Below are 24,157 nucleotides of genomic sequence, written 5' to 3' on the forward strand. Positions count from 1 at the left end.
GATACATCCAAAATAATTCTGCAGAAATCTGCAGATTTGTGCCAAAATTATCCGCAGAAATAGCAAAAAATGTCCACAGATTCCGTCTCGCCCTACCTATAGGCTACTTGTAGGTTTATTGGCTACTTTCTTTAACATGACTTACAAAACACACATAGTAAAATTGCAGTTTATGTAACTAAGTTGTCAGGCATATTTAGAACAAAACTATTTTGATTGCATTAACATATTGTACAAACTATCATATTTTGATGACAAATTATCATCAAAATAATCATCAAAACAGAACAACGAGTTCCATGTGTTGTGTCGGCTTTTTTGAGCATCGAATAAGGTTTATTTAGCAAATATTCAATATATATATATATATATATATATATATATATATATATATATATATATATATATATATATATATATATATATATATATAATATTTTATGTAATATATAATAAATACATAATTTACATATAATTAAATATTCTATATTTATATATAGAAAGATAATATATAATATAATATAATATATATGTTTTTTTTTAAATATTGTTTAACTTTTTACCATGATTTACAAAAACATGTAGTAATATTGCATTTAGTTTAGCTGTTGTAGGAGTCGTCAGGTATATTTAGAATTAAAGCAAACATATTTGATGGCCTTTTAAGAGATAGTACTTCACGGTGCAGTTGACAAATTAACTTATATTTTAATGAAGATTGAAATGCAATATATATATATAAATGAATTACAATAGTTTAATAGTGTTGCAATGAAACATTACCAAGTCACAATCTCATATTGTAACATTGTTATATTATAGAATTCAGTTTTCATTTTACAACAATTATTCATTCATTCATTTTCTTTTTGAATTAATCCTTTTATTAATTTGGGGTCAAACCCCAACTGACCCAGCAGAGGCTCGAACCAGCAACCTTCTTGCTGTGAGGCGACAGCACTACCTACTGCACCACCGCATCACCCTTTACAACAATTAATCTTCTATTATTATTATTATTATTATTATCATCATCATCATAATGAACAATATTTGCTTTAACAGTTTCACTTCTATTATGATTTATTTTCATATTGATAAATATAAATAGTATACTAAAATTATCTTATATTATTAATTAAATATATATTCTATACCCTAATTCAGCTTCTGTTATTATTATTTTAATCTAGATTGCCAGATTTTTTTAACTGTCATTTGTTTTTCCTCCACTAGATGGCAGATTATGAACAGACATTATAAAGAATCTCTGAGATCATAATTGTTTTCATATGCCTCTTAAAAACCCAGCATGTGAGCATCTCAAGTGGATCAATTCAGGACTAATCATTAAGATCAGCACTCTATTAGAGCACATTAAAATACAACAGAATTGTGTTGAAGAGGTTAAGAGAGAATTCTCATCATCTGAATGTGTGTTTTGAAGGATCCGGCTTCCTGTCAGTGGATTTCCCTCCAGGAAATCGGAAGATGGTTCCACCCCCCTGTGGAGCCTCATGCCACTCACTTACTGACAAAGATTTGTTTTTAAGTCATGCAGATATTATTGTAGACTTCTGTATACCTTTTATTATTTTAAGATAGTGGTTTTTAAACTGGTGGTACACGGGCTTACTTCTACTGGTCTGCGGAGGATCAATTCTGTCATAAGCTACATATATTTCATAATTTATCAAAAATGATTTATATATGAATGTTTTTAGATATATCATATATTTCCGAGGTCCAGGCAATATTATCAGGTGTTGATGAATTGGCCACTATATTTAAATACATTTAAGTACAGCAGTTTTATTATCATTATTATTATTATTATTATTTTACTTTTTAAGAACAGAACGCTAACATTTTTAACTTTTAAAAGCACATTTTAATATAAATGTTGACTATATTAGCTTGTTTATGTGTTTTTTACATATAAGCAAAGTACAGTGTTAATGTTCAGATTATTTATAATGTTTAAAGTGGCCGATAATAATAAATATTCTTAATAATAGGAAATAATCTACCACGTTTACGAACTGTACAGAGCTGTAGCTGCTTTACTGGACCAATTACTTTACTGTATTTCAATACTGCTCATTATAGTGGTGCTTGGAGAGACATTTGTTTTCTGAGGTGGTTTATTCATTTTCTTGTCAGCTTAGTCCCTTTATTAATCCGGGGTCGCCACAGCGGAATGAACCGACAACTTATCCAGCATGTTTTTACACAGCGGATGCCCTTCCCACAACCCATCTCTGAGAAACATCCACACACACACACTCATACAGTACGGACAATTTAGCCTACCTGTACTGCATGTCTTTGGACTGTGGGGGAAACCTGAGCACCCGGAGGAAACCCACGCGAACGCAGGGAGAACATGCAAACTCCACACAGAAACGCCAACTGACCCTAGGCTTGAACCAGCGACCTTTTTGCTGTGAGGCGACAGCACTACCTACTCCGCCACTGCTTCGTCCTTTTTCTAAGGTGGTACTTGATGATAAAGGTTTGAGAACCACGTCTATTTATCTATCATCCGTCTGGCTATTTAACTATCTATCCATCTGTCTGTCTGTCTATCTTTCTGTCCGTCCATCCATCCATCCATCCATACATCCATCCATCCATCCATCCATCCATCCATCCATCCATCCATCTATCTATCTATCTATCTATCTATCTATCTATCTATCTATCTATCTATCTATCTATCTATCTATGTCTGTCTGTCTGTCTGTCTGTCTATCTATCTATTTATCAAAACAAATGTATAGTAAATATGCAAAGAAAATGCAAAATATGCACAATTGTTTAAAAAATAATAATAATATCAAATATAAAATTAATTAAATTAACATTGAAGTTCCGACAACTAACCTTTTTCTGTTTTGAAAACAACATCAAATGCCACAGTAAATTAATAACAAATAAAATATGGTCGCCTACACGGAAAAAGCCATGCACCTTCACTGAAAAAAAAAAAGATTCATTGGATTTCCTTTTGTTTTTAGCTAAGTGGTTGCAAACAATTTATATGGGCTGAAATTAAACAAATTAAGTTGAACATTACTAAAAAATAGTTTGTTTAAATGCAACCCAAATCAACTGTGTGCAACCACTTACCTTAAAACTCCAATGGATCATCCTTTCAGTGTTCTTCATAGGATGACCTACTTATTTTTTTTTCCACACAGTTTTTTCCAGGGTTAATAAAGTAAGGGGGACATTTTCTAGCAATCTGATCACCAAGCGTTAGAAATCACACACATACACACACACACACACATACAACGCAAAATGTGTGCGAAGGAAGGAACACGGGCTCCTCCCGGCGGGTCCCGGGCAGGAAGAGGGTGACGTCAGTGCGCTCCTCTCGCTGCAGATTCGGGTTACAGTATAGCCTATGCTGAGTGTGTGTGTATGTGTGTGTGCGTCCGCATCCGCGTGTGTGCTCGTGTTCCTGAATGTCGGATGGTGGCTAGAGGAGGAAAAGCGTGTTTACACAGACGGGCCGAGCGCCTGGGGAATCGCGCACGGCGAGAGGAAGTGAGCCGGCTCGCTGTCTGCCTGCTGCAACTTCCTGCTCACAGAGAGAGAGAGAGAGAGAGAGAGAAAGAGTGAGTGAGTGAGAGAGAGAGAGAAAACAGTCGGGATCCCATTACAGTCCGACTGAGAGCTGCTGAGACGGCCGACAGCATGGAAAAACAGCGCATTATACGGAATTCTTATTAATAAAGTGAAAAGGGAGCCCGAGCATTACGCAGAGGTACGTGAATAACCCATTCGCGCTATCCGATCGCTTTTTACGCGTTTTAAAAATGTACTATTGATTCACAATAACAAGTAAAAGGAAGAGCGCTTTCAAAGTACAGGACTGAAACTTGATATCCAGAAAAAAAGAATGAAGCTTCCCTTATGCGGGAGTGTTTACAAGTGATGTTTAACACTTTGGGGTAACTGAATGGATCTGTTTTAGCGATAACAAACACCTCAAGTGTCCACCGTTCCCGTTACTCACGCGCAATTTACGCACGGTTTACGCACGACTGGGGAAAGTTTGAATACCTGTTGAGCTCACGATTTGGCGATGCGCGTTTCTAACATTTTCCTGGTCGCACATTCGGTGCTAGAAAGGCTCGAATTTGGCTACTGCCACTTTAAACGCACTAGTAGAGTTTCTGGTTTGTCTGGAAACAGCAGCAGACTAATTGCCATGCGCTTCCGGATTGAAACTGGCAGCAGACAGCATCTTGAAAATGAGTCATTGGGGCAAACAAAGAAACTTCAGTTCAGCCCTAGAGCTGATGTTACCCCTGCATCTGGATATACAGGAGTTAATGCTTATGATTAGATGGGATTGATGTATTTGATAGACCTTCATTGCAATATGAGCTCAAAATTGACCAAGGATGTGCTCAAGTTCATTACGGGTTTCATATAGAGGCAGTCGTGTTGAACAATTATGAAGTAAAACCTGAGATGTTTTGCTCTGAATGACACTAATGCCACTTCAGAGGTCATTTCCTTCTCTTTTGGAGTTTTGGTCACTGTCACATTGTGTGTAAAGTCTACTGTCATGTTCCTCCTATCGACTTCCTGTACGGTTAGATTGGTTGGATAGATTTGCAGTCAGGCAGGTTTTGGTGTCTCCAATTGACATTATTTAAAAGCAAGTTCGGTGGAAAAGAGAATAAATGATCTGTGGTGATTGTAGAACTATTGTGTTTAGCATTTCAGTTTAGCCTTAATATTTATGTGTTTGTTAAGGGTGTTATTATTATTAAATATATCTCTATGTATATACATGTAATTAAATTTTAACTCAATGCAAGTCTAAGGTTTTGGCACTTGTCATATGAATGTACACATAAATTCTTGGACGCTATTTGAAATGAAATGATCCTGAAAAATTTGTTCACACTTGTGTTTTCAAATTATGAAAAATTAATGGAAAACTAATTTGATGTAGCGGAAACATTTGATTCTGAGCCCAAATAAATCTTACTGAAAGCTCATTTTTTAAAATATCAACTTTCTTTCCACTTTTTGCACATTTTTTTCCACTTCAGCATTAATCTGCAAGGTATCTTCTTTAAAAAAAAAAACCCCAAACCTAAGTCTGCGCCCCAATGCATTCACGATTTATGACATTCTTTCATTTGACTTAGTCCTTGATTTGTCAAGGGTCGCCACAGCGGAATGTACCGCCAACTATTCCAGCACATTTTACGCAGAGGATGCCCAGTGCTAACCACTGAGCCATCGTGCCACCTTCAAGATTTATGACAGTTTGGAAATATAGCTTTTATGTATACGCACAAATAAAAGATTAACAAGTTGTACATGTATTATAACAATGGGATAACTATACAATCAATTCTTTAAAACTATACTATAAAAAAAAATCACAAATTAAGTATAATACATTCATTTAAAAAAAAGTAAAATAAATAAATATTATATTAATTAAATGAGCAGTATTTGTAATGTAATGTGTATTTATATAGCGCATTTATTGTGTATGGCCGTACACCCAAAGCGCTTCACAATCATGAGAGGGAACTCTCCACACCACCACCAGAGTGCAGCATGGGGCTAGGGTGTAGCGGACGAAAGTGAAGAGTTGGGGAGTCGCGGAAAAAAGTGAAAGTGAACAGCGGACGGGGGAGGAGGGGGAAATCGGTAGTATGAGGTGCCGGATCTGGCGTGTACCGGCACAAATTAAGCCCTGCTCACCACACACCAGCTATAGATGAAGTGGAGAGACAGTAATACAGCCAATTCGGTGGATGGGGATGATTGGAAGGCCATGATGAATAAGGGCCTGATGGAGGGAATTTGGCAAGGACACCCCTACTCTTTACAAGAAGTGCCATGGGATTTTTAATGACCACAGAGAGTCAGGACCTCAGTTTAATGTCTCATCCGAAAGAAGACACTCACTAACAGTATAATGTCCTCTTCACTACATTGGGGCATTAGGACTCAGATCACAGGTTGAGCACCCCCTGCTTGCCTTACTAACACCACTTCCGACAGCAACTTAGTTTCCCCATGTGATCTCCCATCCAGGTACTGACAAGGCTCAGCCCTGCTTAGCTTCAGTGAGTAACCAGTCTTGGACTGCAGGGTGATGTGGCTGTGGAATAGAGAGAGTGTTTTCTATACAAGTAAAATTACCGTAATAATTATTGCAATATTTACAACTTCAAAAAAATAACTTTGGTCACACTTGTACATTTTAATTTTACTATACACTAAACTCAGTATTAATACCATAATATTTAATTAAAAACATTACTAAAGTACAATACATTTAGTTAAAAAAAATACTAATTTAAAACAGTATTAATTATATTACCAGAGAATGTTTTCTATACATCTATAAGTACTGTAATGATTACTACAATACTTACAACCTCAGAAAACAACTTTGGTTACACTTTTATATTTTAATGTACAATCCACACCATCCGCTTGTTAAGTGTGACGTCACAGGAAGCGGCTTCCAGGTCCAAGTGCTCTATCAAATTGCATGAGGGACTCATCAAATGGAAATAATAAACGTTTACAAAGCACTGCAATACTTTCAAAAATCACGATCACAATATATATATATATATATATATATATATATATATATATATATATATATATATATATATATATATATATATATATATATATATATATATATTGTGTGTGTGTGTTTATAAATAAATATATACATTTATATATATATATATATATATATATATATATATATATATATATATATATATTGTGTGTGTGTTTTTATATATATATATATATATATATATATATATATATATATTGTGTGTTTATATATATATATATATATATATATATATTCACACCTAATAGAAATAGAAACAGAAAGTGATACATTGTTTATAAATTGTTAACATTTTGATATTTGTAATGCAGCAAGTCCAGAAATTGTTGTGTGCACTATGATTTTATATAAAATCCACTTTAATGTGTGATAGAACTTAAAAGTGGCCATAAACAAATATTTTCTCAATTCAAATAAGTAGCAGCTTGGACCAGTAAACATTCCATACGTCATCGATAAGTCATGACTTGACTTAAGCGGATTAACAATCCATTTACTAACACTTTCAGCTCTCAAAACCTAGTATTAGTAGTTGGGTTTTGGATTAGGCAGGATCAGTAATGTAAAATAAGATCATTATAACATTTAACCTATTAATAATAGGCAGGTAATAATAAGCCAGTAGTTAATAGTGTGAATTGTTTTATAAGCTAAACACTTAACAATTTAAGCTAATTAGACTACTAATTAGCTGGCTAATTATAGTTAGTAAGGTAGTGGTTGGGTTTTGTCTTAGGCAGGATTAGTGATGTAGATTAAAATCATACTTAATAACAGTTAATATATTAATAATAGGCAGTTAATAATTTTCCAGTTGTTCATAGTGTGAATTGCTACTTAAACTAAACACTTAACACATTTAGCTTATCAAACTACTAGTTAGCTGCTTATTAATAATTAGTAAGGTGGTAGTTGGTTTTGTATTAGGCAGGATTAGGGATGTAAAATAAGATCATACTTCATAACAGTTAATATTTTAATAACAGTAAGCTAATGATTAGCCAGTGTGTATTGTTACTTAAACTAAACAATTTAATCTCAATAGACTACTAATTAGCTGCTTATTAATAGTTAGTAAGGTAGTACTTTGGTTTAGGTATTAGGGTAGGATTAGTGATATACAATAAGATCATAAGTGCTAATAAACAGTTAATATCTTAATAATAAGCAGGTAATAACAAGGCAGTAGTTAATAGTGTGAAGTGTTACTTAAACTAAAGTGTTACCTAAAGTAAAAATTCGTAATAAAAGCCTGTTTAAACTTATCAAGGAACATTTTCCAAACACTTTACCATATTCTGCAAGTAAATGCATGGCGTTGTAAGTGTCTACACTGGTTTCTGGAGCCCCAACACGCACACATGCAGACATTCTAGGATCTGTCTGCGTAATTTCAAGAGCTGCGGCTCTCTGGAGAGATGTGGTCGTGGAGAGAAGTCTCCTTTCTCCCTCTCTCTTCAGCAGGAGCTCCCTGAATTTTCCACTGGAGTCTGTGCGCGCAGGAAGAGTGTGCATTTAGTCATGGCGAAGTAATGTCTGCGCACACCAACTAATCTCATTACGAGTTTCCGCTGGCGCTACAGTGGAGGGGTTTGTGAGCGCGACGGCGAGTTTGGTGTTTGAAGGCTGTCTTGGGGCCATTCAAAACACTGCGCTTAGGGTTTTACGTCCAGACTGTCTGTGTTTATGTGTGTGTGTTACATGTGTGTGCATCTTCTCACCTGGAAGTCCCTCTTTTTTTTTTTCCTCCTCCAAACACACTAGACAATGTGTGAAACTTACAAAAGTTAAGCCACTAAATGACTACGCTGCCACGGTGCTGTTCCTCCTGTCTACTTCCTGTATGGTTAGATGGGTTGGATAAGCAGTTTTTTCAGGGCATTATGGTTAAATTCTTTAGTTACTGCAAAAATCCTCTGGTTCTGAACTTGGGCTTCTGGTTTAATCATACCTGCCAACATTTGAAATGTTACTAATGTAACTAAAATTTGGGAGAGCAGGTGGGGTGGGTGAAGTGTCTGATTAACAGTGACTACGTTTACATGGACATCAGTAGGGCCAGACGGAATCTGCAGACGTTTTGTCTGCGGAGAATTTTGGTAAAAATCTGCGGATTTCTGCGGAATTATTTTGGGAGTATCCAGCGGAGTATCATAACTAAAACCTTAATATATTAAATAAAAAGTAATAAATTACTGAATAAAAACTGAATAAATTCAGATTTACACATTTACTCAAGTAAATAAACAGAATTAATAATGGGCTAAAAATCTGCAGAAGTGAAGTTTAATTTTGAACTAATTTCGAGAGGAGCATGTGCTCATGATTGACCCAGCTGGTCCACATTAGCTAATTATGATCCTCCAATCAAATGATCCCAAATCACTATATATATCCTCATTTCCTTTCTACAACTATCTTCGTCTGGAAGAAACCCCCCTCCTCCCCTTCTTCTTCCTTTATCCAGAATGGGCGGCACGGTGGCCCAGTGACTAGCACTGTTGCCTCACAGCAAGAATACCAATGGTGTTGGGTCCTCGCTGAGCCATCTGGTATTTCTGTGTGGAGTTTGCATGTTCTCCCTGTGTCCGCGTGGGTTTCCCCCGGGTTCCCCGGTTTCCTCACACCATCCAAATGTGCTCTATATTATAAATAAAACAAGCCTAAACCTTTTTTATAATGTCTTACTCTCAGGAAGTTCGCCTTGGCCTCAGCAGCGGGGGAGTTTGAGATAGACCTGAGCTCAATCTCCACTCGCCCTGCAAAAGGGGTGGAACCCTGGGCTCGAGGATCCCTTGAGCTCAGGGCTCTCTCCCAGGACAGCATGCCAAACAAGCTATGTATAAATCATGAGCTTAGTGTGAACTCTTGAAATCTGTGCGCGCAGATTCCGGGTGGGCCTAGACATCAGTAATCAAATTATTTGCTTTAATATAATAAAGGGAATAATAAGACTAAGGTGTTTACATGAGTTGCTTTTTGAGTGTTACTTTTATGATCCTGTTTTACATGTTATAGCACAATTCGATTACCGTCATTGCGTCACCGTGCCATCCGCATTTGCTTCGGAGTTTCGTGTAATTTTGCGCGTTTCATGTTTAATTTGTCGACTTTAGCTGCAGTTTGCCACTTTCACTTTCATTCACGAACATTTCATGCATGCTCTCCGTGACAAACGAGATATCGGATGCAACTATGAACTACTGGAAGAGTGTTGTTTTTTCTGATTAAAATGGACACGATGCAGGTGTCTGTGGTCTGCACTGACTTGGTAGGTGCAAAGAGTGTCAATCAGCCGTGCGTGTGTGGGTGTGGACTATCCTGTCACAAAATGCGGCGAAAAGTCCTACATGACAGTAATAGTTCGATTAAGGTGTTTACATGTCTTTACTGCACTTTAATAATGCGACTAAAATCGGCATACTCCACACGTCTTAATTTAATTTCTCTTTAGTTCAATTATGACCTTAATCTAATTAAATTAATCAAAAATCGCTGTTTACATGGTAGACCCTTAATCAGAATATTGTCTTAATCACATTAAAATCTAATTATCGGTCATCCATGTAAACATAGTCACTGTTGAGAACCGGGTTAGTAACTGTACTATGGAGTGGGTTTCGTGCGGTCGATTCGATCGAATACTATAGCCACTGTAATACAGACTGTTTACGAGAGTTTTCCAGGAGAATCTATAACCTCAAAATATAAACTTAAGATTGCACTTCCTGCATGTGACTATTGCACATGTGCACATTGTGTTTTCGATGCTGAAACGATATATCATGTAGCCCTACTTTTAAGTTATTTTGACCCACATGCATTTTTCAGTGATTCGATGGCAGTGGGTCATTCGAATGGTCATTACCGTTTCTTCCTGGTATTGACATGTGTTTTTATCTTGTGGGAGCCTGTGTTGTGATTTTTGTCCCTTTTTTCTTGTTTAATATCTAAAAAAATCTGTAAATTTGCAGTTTTCTGTATTTTGTGATTCATGTGTTTACTTTTTCTAATTTATGTATGCTTTTGAATTGCATTATGGGACCTTAATCTTTTTTTCCAGTAACATTAAACCTTGAAAAGTTAGAAAAAGTGACTTTTATTGACATTTTTAATAGTTTGACGTGATATATTGTCTGGGTTGGTGTTGGATATTACTCTACAAAAACCTTGTAGTAAACTGCCAGTGCATTTTCTAATATTTTACAGATATATTTCTCTGTTTATTTGTTTCCTATACCTTAAATTATTACTAAAATGTCAATAAGTCACTTTGTTAAATTGTAGAGTTGAATTCTCAACACCAAAAGTCGACAGAGCAGAGATCATTAATGCAATTCTCAATCATAAATAAACAGAAAACACTTGTGAATCACAAAATACAGAAACTGTTATTAGCTGTGAATTACATTCACAGGAGCGATAAATGGTTGCTTTTGAATGAACAAACTCATGTTATACTGTAAAAAAACTAAATCTTTACATTAAAATTAAAATTAACATTTACATTTAATATTTTCCTTATAGAAAAATCTCATTAAAAAACGGCAGCTCTGGTTGCCAGAATTTTACACTTAAAATTTGATAGAAATGTCTAATTTTTAAAAATAAATGCTGTAATACTTTAATTTATTGTGTTAACACACTAAATAGGTTATATATGAATAGATATGTTAAATATGAAGTACTAACTTTACATGTTATTCCTTTTTTGAAAATGACATATAATAAACCAATGCGCATTACAAACCTTTCCAACAAGCAGAAAAGCATGCTAATATACAGAAAAGCATGCTAATATACAGAAAAGCATGCTAATATGCAGAAAAGCATGCGAATATACAGAAAAGCATGCTAATATGCAGAAAAGCATGCGAATATACAGAAAAGCATGCTAATATGGAGAAAAGCATGCTAATAAGCAGAAATATTAGCTAATACTAAACACACACTAATACTTAACATAACACCATCATTAAAACACATAAAACCTAATTTATTTAATCTAAATGAGATGTAATAAGACTCTAATGTGCATAACTGATGAGGGAAAACACTAAAAAGAACCATAGTACTGTCAACAAACATGCAGGTAACTTAATTCACAGGTATATATTGTATATATTAAGGACACTTGCTCACAGATGTTTACTGTAGTACTTTTTTTTACTATTAAAATAATGGCCGTTTTTTTGCAGTGTACGTGGTTTTGAGTGCAGGAGAGTAAGCAAATGAAAAGGATGCGGATGGCAACTATGATTATGATCGTAATCTGTTTGTTTTGGTGTGCTTCTTTACAACACGTCCCATCACTATCATGTGTTCAGTCACAAGGTGGAGAGAAGATGGTCTTTTCGGACTGTTTGAATGCATCTGACTACCTCTGAAAGTGGTCAAAAAGGGACAAACGTGAAAACATTTTAGATTTCTTACATGTTATTTAATGTCATTCAGATGAGATGGGATTGAGGAAAATGCATCATGTTAATAAACAGGGCCTTTGAACTTTAACAAACTATCTGTGATGTCCTAATGTAGAAAAATTAAATACCTCAGTTGATTTACTTTAACAAGTTTTACACAGTGTTTGTAGTAAATTGATTTAAAAAAATAAATCTTAACCTAATTTAAAAAATCGTTAAATAAGTCAAAAATCAAAAGATTTTAATAAAAAGTGTAACAAAAGAAAATGTAACTACTGCAATGATATTAAGTCAGAAAAAAATAATTACAAATATTTCAGTTGCATGCCTTTCTGATGTAGTTACATTTAAAATAATTCAAATATGTAACATTTCATTTGACTACTAAATATTTATTAAAGTTTGGGCAAATATATCCTGAAATTACCATTAATTACTGTGCACAAACTGTAATAATGGCACACTACACTCTAAATATGTTATGTTGTCATAACCCATGATTTAGATTAAACATGGACCGTGTCATTTAAACTTAATTGCAAAATATTGTTGGGTTTGTCCATGTTGGGTTACGACAATCTAGCATTTGTAGCAACCTAGAGTAAAATAATCAATACACACATATTGAGCAGCAGACACAAGATCAAAAAAATTTAGCACAACAGCACAGTAATAAAAATGTGTAAATTAAACTTTTAAAATTGATCCGTCAAACAAACTCATTATTAGTTCCTGAGTGCATTTCTACTCTACTAATAATCAATCCACTTTATATTAGGTGACTTTAATTGCTATGTACTTGCATCAAAAAATAAATACAATGTACTTACTGTGATTCTAATGTATTGCAGAAGACATCTGGGGGACTTGAGGTGGGATATGGGAAGGGTACAGGTTTGAGGGTATGTGTAGGTGTAAGGTTATGGTCTAAAGTAGGATCAACAGTGTATTTACATGCAGGTATTTAATCAATCATATTACACAGTAAGTATTAAATATTTTAAGTACATATTAGTTGAGGCCACCTAATGTGAAGTGAGTCCTTTATTTGACAAATCAGTGCCCGAAAGGGAGAGTTTATCCGATGTTCCTAGTCCTCTATGGCATTTGTGGATTTTACAATGGTCCGCCAATGGCTGTGTGTGTATATATAAATGTTCATCAACAAAATCCAGCTCCAAAAGTGAGACATGGGTGATTTTTTAAATGCATCTGCTCCTGTTTAAAACAGACATGGATGCATTATGAGGATTAATAAATGAAGACGATTGGCAAAAGATGCACAGAAAATCCATGTGGCTTTACTGACACCTCATCCAAATAACTACAAAAGCTGTCCATGATTATTTCCTGTCGGATTTGCATGTGTTAAAACAGCTTTGAACCCAGTGACCATGAAGCTGATGCATGGCAGACAGAACAGAGCCGCTGCAGCGCAGACACTGCGTTTTGTTTACTGCACACTGTCTGTTATTTATTTGGGTGTCATGAGGTCTCTCATCATCTTAACATGCCTAAATGCAATTGTGCGTCAAGCTGTCGAAGAAAATCCTGGCTCACTTTGCTTCTGCGCTGTTTAGAAAAATACAAGAGAGCCATAAACTCCAGATTTGCACATGCAAATCACATTCATGCAAACCCCCCCCCCCAAAATCTAACAATGACTTTTACAGCCACGTTCCACGCAGACACCTCTCCAAACAGCCCAGAGCTTTAGAATTGTGTTTATTCCCATTGATTAGACCAATAAATCTGGGAATCCATGAGTCTGTTCATAGACGGGATCGTGCCAACACGAAAGGAGAAGCGGAAACCTCCCATTTGTGCCTTGCGTCCGTGTGGTCCCCGCGTTCCTGTGTTTGCTCCCCGCAGCAGGAATTCCTACCTTTCAGTTAGGGATGGCCATTCCCAGGAAGACGCCCTTCAAAGGAGAATTGGAGGAAGTCCTGATATAGACAGTTTTACGGTCGCTTAACGCAGATGCTCCGCTCAGAGGATGTTGGAGCAGGAAACGGCTTTATTTCGCTTCTTTGGGGGTTCGGAAAATAATAACTGGCCGACGGTGTGTTAGCTTTTATGTTTTGCTCAATCGTGGAGTATGAAATCTTCTGTATATCGGTATATGATTGCTATAATGAGATCTGTTTCACACATGTGGAGTAATGAATGAGCATTGTGTGTGTGTGTGTGTAAATGCACAGAACTTCCTGATAAATATCTGTGGCCTGTATTGGCAGGGTTTTCCGAGCACTTCCTCCTTTGTCACCACTGGTTTGGCTGAATCTTGTTGTTTGTGTCTCTTTGCTATCGCTCTGGCTGACGTGCATTCAAAACATCTGAAACACAAAAATAAAAGTAATGAGGACCAAATTATAAAGCAGAAAGCCATCATTAAATCAAAAATTCAATAATCATTCTTAAATTCATGCTCCTTTCGGGAATTTTCTATTGATTGTTATTATAAAGAAAGCATTATAGCATTGTAGTCAGTACATTAGACATCATGCTACAATGTTATATAGCTTTACATATCTTATTCTGTAAATATGTAGAAAACATATATGTAGAATATATATTGATATTAAATATATATATAGATTCTCAGTGGATAAAATCAAGCATTTTATTAGCAATTTTTTTGCATTACCAGATGAAAATGCCATAATACTAATTATATTGAGTATATACTAATTGAAAAGGTAATTTAAATATTTTTAAAGTAAATTTTCGACACCATTCAATTAATTGCATGATTGATTAATAAATAAAAGTCTTATATTTTAAAAAGATAACCTGTTACTATAAAAACTTCACATTATGCTTATTTTCTGAAAATATTTACTAATTTTTTTACAATCCAATTGATTCCCAGTAGACTAAAACAATGTCTAAAATGTGTGACATTGCTGCTTCAAAATATTAAATATATTAAATCGTTACTTTGCTGAGTTTCCTAAAATATTTACCACAATTAAACTGATTCCCAAAGTATTACCTAATGTCTTATTTCATTTTGCCTGCAAGTGCTTCAGTGTTCAAATTTGACCCTATCCTTATAGCTCTAAACGAATCATTCAATCAATCCCTCGATGTTTTCCAGAGCCGCCAGTTTGATGAGTGAAAACCAAGGTGAAAGTTGAAGCTTGTGAGTGTCTGTGTCAAAACGATGACAAAGACTTTCCCAAAATAAGGCCGTCTGCAACCAGGGAGTTCCTCTTGGCCAATAAAACACACTGTGTGTCAGAACTATCCACACTAGTGAAGTCAGCCAGCCTCGTTTTTTCTCCATCTATCGCTCCGTCTCACTCGTTCCTTCCCTCCATCCATCCATCCATCCATCCATCGCTCCGTCTCTGGAGATTGTTGGCTCAGACAGCAGGAAGGTCGCAGTAAACGCCAGCCCGCCCTGTTTGACTGACTTACAGTTACCGAAGGGTATGATGTAATGCTTGTAAAAACCGAGGAGTGTGTCTGAATGTGCACACTCGCATGCATTTGATAGTTCTGAATTCAAGTCGGACTGGTTTTCCCAGTGTCAGAGCTCAACCCGAGGTCCTTTCTGTCCTCCACCCAAGGTCTTCCTGCATCCTGACACTGGTGTTGAGCCTCTTTTGTAGATGTGCAGTGAAAATAGACAACGAATAAAGCTGAAAAACTACATCCTGTCCTGTATTGTAATAACAATAACTAACTACACTGGAATATCTATAACTAAGTGCATGCAGTATTTCAGAAAGGTTGGCTCACTTAAAAAAAAAACGAAAAACCTACTGACTGTCTTTTCTCTGTAAAACACAAATAAACATTCAAAAAATGTTCATGCTGCACCTTTTCGTATAGTAAAGCATGCACACATAATATTGCATGTACATATTTTTTATGAATATGCACAATGACTACTTTCGTCTATTGTAGAATACTTTACAGTGTAAATTCTATATTCGATTACTTTTAAAACTAGTTTTGGATTTCTTTCTCTTTTTCTTTTTTAGATTTTTGCCAGTTTTTTTCTACGGGAGCGTATTTCTAGATCTAACAGTTTCTCTTGTAAATGTTCTTTAATTTGGTTGGTTTAATCGAGCATTTCTTTCAACTCAGTAACGTTCTCCTCCAGTTCTCCAACTCGCTGCTCCCAGGGTTTCCGCAGGGTCTTAAAAAGTCTCAAATTTAAAAATCTAAATTTTAGGCCTTAAAAAGTCTTAAATTTACAGTTCGAGGTCTTAAATATTTTTTGCACAGGTCTTATCTTTCCGATGTCCATGTAACGCTACATCTAATGCTCGTTTGAATTCTTTTTTGTTGTTGTTGCTTGGTTTTTGTGATGTTGTATTTCACTAGTCCTAATGTAGGCTATTTTGCGGTATTACAACTACAAATGAGACCACACTGAAAAAAATGATGTCTGCAAAACTGTTGCAAACAATTTATTTGTGTTAAATTTAAACAAACAATTTAAATTTAATAAAATTCAACTTAATTTGTTTGTTTAAATTCAGCCCAAATAAATTGTTTACCGCCATTTGAAGTAAAAAAAAAAAATTAGTAAATTCAAGGAATCACCTTTGAATATTTTTTTTCAGTGCAACATCCAATAGCCAATCAGCTTTCTGTTATTAAACTCAGTGCGCGTGGCGAATGTAATGTCAATGCTGTGTTTGCGAAGGTTTGCTTACGGTGCGCACGACATGATCATGGCTGGCGGAGTGAACTGATTTCGGGTGAACAGTTCGCGCGGCACCGCGTCTGACTTTACTGTCTGTTTCTATAGACCGCCCCCTTTCCTTTTAAAGATTATAACAACTGCGAATGCGTTGTTTAAAAGCCTCGTTCATTTCGTGAGGTGCGTGCACAGTCAGCGGAGGTGTGCGATGTGGCGCCAGGCGAAAGTATAAATCTTAATGTTTTTTTTTCTGTACTTTTCTGTAGGACTTTTCAATTAAAATTATTTTATTTTACTACAAATTTTGTGCATTTTTGCATTTTTTTCTTGCATGTTTTTGAAGATATAGGTCTTAAATTCAATACTTAATGGTCTTAAAAAGTCTTAAATGTGACATTAGGATATCTGCAGAAACCCTGTGGTCCTCTTCGTTGACCTTTTCTGCCGTTGCGTTTAGGTCCGTGATAAGGCCATGCAGTTTTTGATTGACTTCTTGTTTAAAGTTGCTTAGTTCCATTTTCACACCTTTCGCGAGAGAATCTTGGAAGGCGGTTAGATCGGTTTTAATAATCATCCGGAGAGCCTTGATGTCCGTATGTATTGCTGCTATGCTATCAGTTATCCCGGCTGTCTCTGATTTTTCATCTGCTGATTTGTAGTTTTTTTCAGGGGTCAATCGTTGTTTTGCCCTAGCCTTTTTGTTTTTGTCCCCCTCCATGTTATTTAAGTATGGTTTAGATTATCATATATGATGTAAAATGGAAGATTAATACCAGTGTGTATAGGAGCGCTCTTTCTATGCTGCTACACATGTCGACGCATAATCGGAAATCCCTCTTCACCTGTATTAAATAATAATTTGCAAAAAAAAAAAGTTTATAATCATCTTATCACTACTGTCTGAATTATAACTCTATAAAACCTTTAAAAATATATTAATATCTTAATGTGTGAATTTTAAGTAATGGTTATAATTATCGACACCCCTCATTTTTATAATTTTTTTTATTTCAAACAAACAAAGCAACCAAGCAAGATGCATCCTTGTATACTATAAAACCCAAATAAAAAGCATAATTCAGCCCCTATGGTGGAAGTTTGCAATACATTTATTACCAATAGATTTATAGAGACTTACAGTGCTCGGCATATGTAAGTACACCCCTTACAAATCTTTTAAATTCATATTTTTATTAGGAAGAAGCTATACAATATTATATTTGTGCATATACTTTAGATTAGTCAGTACTGAAGGCAAATCTGGAGATTATCTAACAAAATAATTTTCAATAATGGTCCAAAAACTAGTACAGCCAAATGTATATGTTATAGAAAAATATTAATTACAAAAATAAAAAGGAAGAAAAATCAAAACAAACAATTTTTTTTTTGAAATTTTGTAGGTTGTAATTTTTTTGCAATATATTGCTTGAATTTAGCTGATTTATCTTTCAATTTTAAATATGTTTCGTGACTAAAATATGATTTTAATAAATATATATGTTTAATAAATCTGTTTTGTTTTAATGCACCAAAATACATTGCCTATAATCACTGAGAAATTGACAAAAATATTCATCTGTATATAATAGTTTTGTTTAGACATAGTAGCTCTTCATTTTAAGCAGAGATGAAGAAGAGGAGGTAATAGGAGTTCAGCAAGGTTAACCGTGTGGCTCAAGGGCATGACGACAGTGGTCACAGGAAGCAAGATTTCAACTTCCTGTGCAGTTGAGCCTTTAACATTGAACCACTGCACCTTCCTGTTGGAGTCAATCCCAGACCACATGCATGAAGGAACTCAGTCGTGTTGATTAAAAAATAAATCCTTATCTTACACCCAGTGGGTCCACTTTTATACTCACTGAGTAGATTTAAAACTCAATTGACCTGAGATGCATCCAATCATGTGGTCTTCGGATTTTTCTTAAAAGAATGTGCGCAGATATTTTTGTGTACATCCTGTTTCGTGAGATCGCAGCTTCCTGTCTGTCCAACCACAACGGCAAAGTATAAAGAGCCTTTTTGGACTTCTTCTCTCCAGTGAAACTCATTTAGGATGGCACGGTGGCTCAGTGGTTAGCACTGTCGCCTCACAGCAAGACGGTCGCTGGATCGAGTCCTGACTGGGCTAGTTGGCATTTCTGTGTGGAGTTTGCATGTTCTCATGTTCATGTGGGTTTCCTCAGTGTGCTCCAGTTTCCTCCACAGGCCAAAGACATGCGCTATAGGTGAATTGGGCTACATTCTCAATAGTGTTTGAGGGTGCATGTAAATGAGTGTATGTGGGTGCTTCCCAGAACTGGGTTGTGGCTGGAAGGACATCCGCTGTGTAAAACATATTGTAGCATGTTTGAAAAGGTTTAATACAGTTCCTGTGTTCTATTTTGGGGTGTATCTGTATTTGCAATGTGGGGTTGTAAGGAGCAAGATTTTGGGGAAAAAGCGAGTCCGCGCACTCGATAAGGAAGGAGGGGTTTTCCGATTGGATGAAACAGGTATATGACTCTGTGAGTGAACAGTGTGGGTTTGGAGAAGAACACAAGGATTACTCTGTCTGAACGTGTAAAAGCTGATTAAAAAGACAATATTATACTGTTATATATAATGTTATACTGTTAAATGCTTCCTGGCTTCTTCAGTTCGTGACAATATGCTGAAATAGTTGGTGGTTCATTCCACCTCTACTAAGCTGAAAGAAAAGGAATGAATGAATGAATGAATGAATGAATGAATGAAACTCATTCACAAAAATCAACTGTTAAGTTTGTAGTAGAAACTGTGTGTATATTGGACAGTGTTACGGTCTGATAATGACTTTTGTTGGGTGGTGTTTATGAATTATGAATCAGATAATATGAAAGAAAGCTTTGGACTTCATGCTTTTTTATTGCTATACTAATCTGGAGCAGCTGATATTTTGATAAATAGGACTCATATACACTACAGCTCAAAGGGTCATTGTTGTTAATGCTTCGCTATGGTTTATTAATGCCTATAAATACAGTAAAATTAAGAATATTGTATTAAAATCTGGAGAAGTTGATGTTTTGATAAATAATAATACTTGTGTACTCTACTGCTTAATGGGTCATCATTTTTAATGCTTTAGAATAGTTTATTAATGTCTAAAAATACAGAAAATATTTGAATATTGTATTCAAATCTGGAGCAGTTGATATTTTGACTAATAGTACTAACTTATATACTCTACCGCTTAATAGTTCATAATTTTTAATGCTTTGGAAAGGGTTATTAATGTCTAGAAATACAGTAAAATCTGGAATATTGTAATAAAATCTGGAGAGGTTGATGTTTTGATAAATAATAATGCTCTTATACTTTACTGCTCAATAGTTGATCTTTTTAATGCTTTAGTATGGTTTATTAATGTCTTAAAATATAGGACAATCTTGAATATTAATTAAAAACCTAAAGCAGACTAATAGTACTGACTAATATACTTTACCTCTTAATGGTTCATCATTTTAATGCTTTGGAATGGTTTATTAATGTCTTGAAATACAGTAAAATCTAGAATATTATTTCAAAATCTGGAGCAGCTGATATTTTGATAACTCATACACACTATCACTCAAAGATTCACCATATTTAATGCTTTGGAATTGTTTATTATTGTCTAAAAATACAATCTGGAACATTATTTCAATTTAAAATAACAATTTTCTGTTTAAATATATTGTTAAATTTTATTTATTTCTGTGACTGCACAGCAGAAATTTCAGTATCATTACTCCAGCCTTCAGAAATCATTGTAAAATGTTAATTTGGTGCTGAAAAAAGATTTGTTAATGCAAAAAAAAGCTGTTGTGCTGCAATAGTTTCATGGAAATGTTTTTTTTTTTAAAGTACGCAATTTTAAGTACATTTATAAATTCATTTACCACATGCTTTTAGCCAAAGCAACATAAAAATGAGGACAAAAGAAGCACTTCAAATCACCAGAGAGCAGCTATATATGAATGCCATGACAAGTTTAGTCTAAGTTTAGTATTTTTTAAAAGTCAAATCATTTTGAAACAAAAATAAAATGAGTCTCTTAATGTCACTTTTAACCAGTTTTAATGTTTCCTTGCTGAAAAAGTTCATTTATTTAGAAAGATAAAAATTCTTAAATCGCCTTTATGTAGGTTGTATTAAATTTGAATTTTGAATCTACTAAGCGCAACAGGAAAAGAGGAGATAACTTGACGCTGACTTGCCCAATATCTACATTGTAAATAGGGATTTTTTTACTTTAAAAAGGGCGTGAACTTGTTGCCTTTACAAATTACAAGTTGATTTTACTTGAAAAAGTCAGTAAACCCATTGCAACTTGGAACTGTTAAGTTAATTTAACATAATTTTTATAATTATGTGCATAGTTTATTTACTTTAAAATTTAAAGGCAACAGGTTTGCTCTAAAGTCAACTAATTATTTTTAAAGCAACAGGTCTACTCACGTTTTTAGGTAGTCAACTAATCATTTTTAAAGCAACAGGTTTCCTCGCTTATTTTAAGTAAAGTCAACTAATAACTTATTTTTGCAATGTACACTGTAAAATATACTGATAATAATACTGTTGCAAATACGATTGTGTTCTCATATATTTTTTGTTGCATCTAAAAAGAAACAAATAGAGAAAACTAGATCCCAAACATTTGAATGACAATGTTAAAGCCTGAAATGTTGAGTTGTGGCCTTTGGATTCTCCTTAACCCACATATCTCTATCCACTTCCTTTAATTCATGTGAACAAACTCCATGTTTACTCTGCTAGTTTGACCATCTTTGAGCGGACACCTCCATCCTAGAGAGGTCAGCGGCTCGGTCGATGCTGCTTGTTTGTGAACCACTCTTTCTGACTGATAGTCCTTTGTTGTTTATGAGCCTGTGCGTTAATGTACAACAGAACAGGAAATGCTTGTAGAGTTTGTGGGAGGGCACCCAGGAATGACGTTTTTTTTTTCTGTGAGGAGCGCGGAGGGAAAAGGGAAATTAAAGGGAGAGCATGGATTCAGGAGCACAAAACGAAAGCGGCTTTCTTTAATGTGGCCACGTTTTTCAACTGATGCCTCAGCCTCTCCCTATTCACCACTTCCGCTTAGAAACCTGCATGGATGCTTAGGATTTTAGTTTTATTTTTTTAGAAAGAACATTAAATCTCTTCTGGAAGGATTATCAGATCAATTGAAATGAGATGCAAGGTCACTAACTGCAGTATATTTGGCGTAGCACCACAGGATCTTGCTTCAGATCTTTAAAGCTTGTTAAGCTCATTAAAAGTGTCCTCATGCCACCTCTGCTTAGCTGAGAAACATGCAGCGCACAAAGTGTCATTCTGGCTCATTTAAATGGGATACTATTATGAAATTAACTCAGAAATCACATGGATACATATTGCTTATATGAAACAAAGCTTTTAAAGATGTCATTTTGGCAGCTATTACAAAATTCAAGACATGTTCATTAATGTTTTAATCATTTTAATTAATTTTCCTTCAGCTTAGTCTCTTATTTATCAGGGGTCGCCACTGCGGAATGAACCGCCAACTATTCCAGCATACGTTTTATACAGCAGACCTAGTACAGGGAAACACCTATACACCTTACATTTACACACTACGTCCAATTTAGTTAATCCTATTCACCTATACCACATGTCTTTAGACCGGAGCACCCGAGGAAACCCTCATGGGGAGAACATGCCAACTCCACACAGCAATGCCAACTGGTCTAGCTGGGACACGAATCAGCGACCTTTTTGCGATGAGGCGACAGTGCTAACCACTGAGTTTTGAAAACGATACAGTTTGTTATAGGCTACAAAATCTACTATTTTATTGATCTGATTATGTGTTCAATCTTTAGATAAACACAGGAAAAAATATCTCTATTTTTGAAGCATCATTGTTGTGTAAACCTCCGTATAGATGAAAAAATTAATGGTGTTTTTGCTTTTAAATTAGAACTATTTTATGTAATCCCAGAAAGCATAAAGCAATAAACAGACTCATTTAGTACCCTGGTATACTCAAAAAAACTGAAGTATAATTTGAGCTTGACAAGGTCTGGAGATCTGTATTGAGAAGGTACTTGTATTAGAGAAAAGGTACTTGTATTAGGTCATTGTATTAAGGAGGTACTTGAATTGTTGGTATTGTTTGCAAGGCAGAAAACTCATTTTGTAGAGGAATATCAGTCATCCTATGATTACTAAAATGTAAATACACCAGTTCTTGCAGGATTTTTCAGTCTAATGGTTCTTGAGATCAAAAAAAGTACAATTTTACAAGGTTTTTGTGTAGTTCCACAGCAAAACAAAAAAAATTGAAGCAATTAATTCCTTACGTTTTAAGAAGTCTTAAGAAAAGCAATTATAAAATCAGTCATTTTAGTATTTTATATACATACAGTTTATATAAAGCACAATTTTTTGCTTCTTTTTCAAATATTTTCTAAATGACGTTTAACAGAGCAAGGATTTTTTTCACAGTATTTCCTGTAATATTTTTTTCTTCTGGAGAAAGTCTTACTTGTTTTAATTCGGCTAGAATAAAAGCAGTTTTTAATTTTTTAATCACCATTTTAAGGTCAATTATTAGCCCCTTTAAGCTATATTTTTATCAATCATCTACTAAACAAACCATCATTATACAATGACTTACCTAATTACCCAAACTTTAAATGTCTTTAAATGTCACTTTAAGCTGTATAAAAGTGTCTTGAAAAATATCTAGTCAAATATTATTTAATGCCATCATGACAAAGATAAAACAAATCAGTTATTAGAGATGAGTTATTAAAGACTAATATTATTAGAAATGTGTTGAAAATATCTTCTCTCCGTTAAACAGAAATTGGTGGGGTCATATTTGGGGCTAATAATTTAAGAGGGCTAATAATTCTGACTTTTACTCTATATATGTCCCTTGAGAGACTGATGCACTGTTTGTGTTAATAATTTTACCTCTCTCGTCTGGCAGATATGGAGAGTGCTATCACGCTGTGGCAGTTTCTGCTGCAGTTACTGCTGGATCAGAGCCATAAGCACCTGATTTGCTGGACGTCCAACGACGGCGAGTTCAAGCTGCTGAAGTCAGAAGAAGTCGCCAAACTCTGGGGCCTGCGCAAAAACAAGACCAACATGAACTACGACAAACTTAGCCGAGCGCTACGCTACTACTATGACAAGGTTACTATTACAAGCTGCCATTTCACTATTACATAACAATATCCAATTATAATTGAGGAAGTGACTCTTTTAAGGCAATGCAAGCATGAGTGTCGAACCCTAAACTTGATTGTCATTAGCTATGCTTCCATTCATCTCCTATTTACAAAACATTTAATGGAAATGCCAAGATGTGCATCAATTTTGACAATACACATAAAAAATGCACAGCTAAGAAGGATAAATGTTTTA

At 35.0% G+C, this 24,157-nt stretch overlaps 1 protein-coding gene and 1 long non-coding RNA gene across 4 annotated transcripts in view; one reads left to right on the forward strand and one right to left on the reverse strand.

Annotated features, from left to right (window-relative positions):
* The first annotated feature begins 3,654 nt into the window (after nt 1-3,654).
* The window catches only part of elk3 (ETS transcription factor ELK3), a 35,436-nt gene continuing 14,933 nt past the window's right edge, over nt 3,655-24,157 (forward strand). The window contains exons 1-2 of one of the 3 annotated variants that reach the window (XM_087246866.2): nt 3,655-3,775; nt 23,718-23,926. In XM_087246866.2, the coding sequence (XP_087102992.2) occupies nt 23,720-23,926 (207 nt within the window). In that variant the 5' untranslated portion in view covers nt 3,655-3,775; nt 23,718-23,719. 3 annotated transcript variants of the gene reach the window in all.
* On the reverse strand, nt 5,953-23,859 carry LOC141381589 (uncharacterized). The gene is made up of 3 exons (XR_015482727.2): nt 23,702-23,859; nt 12,900-14,405; nt 5,953-6,148 (listed from the first exon to the last, which is right to left on the reverse strand). It is a non-coding gene; the product is annotated as an uncharacterized LOC141381589 (long non-coding RNA).

Source organism: Danio rerio, chromosome 4 (assembly GCF_052040795.2).
Source record: "Danio rerio strain M-AB ecotype USA chromosome 4, GRCz13ab, whole genome shotgun sequence".
NCBI lineage: Eukaryota > Metazoa > Chordata > Actinopteri > Cypriniformes > Danionidae > Danio > Danio rerio.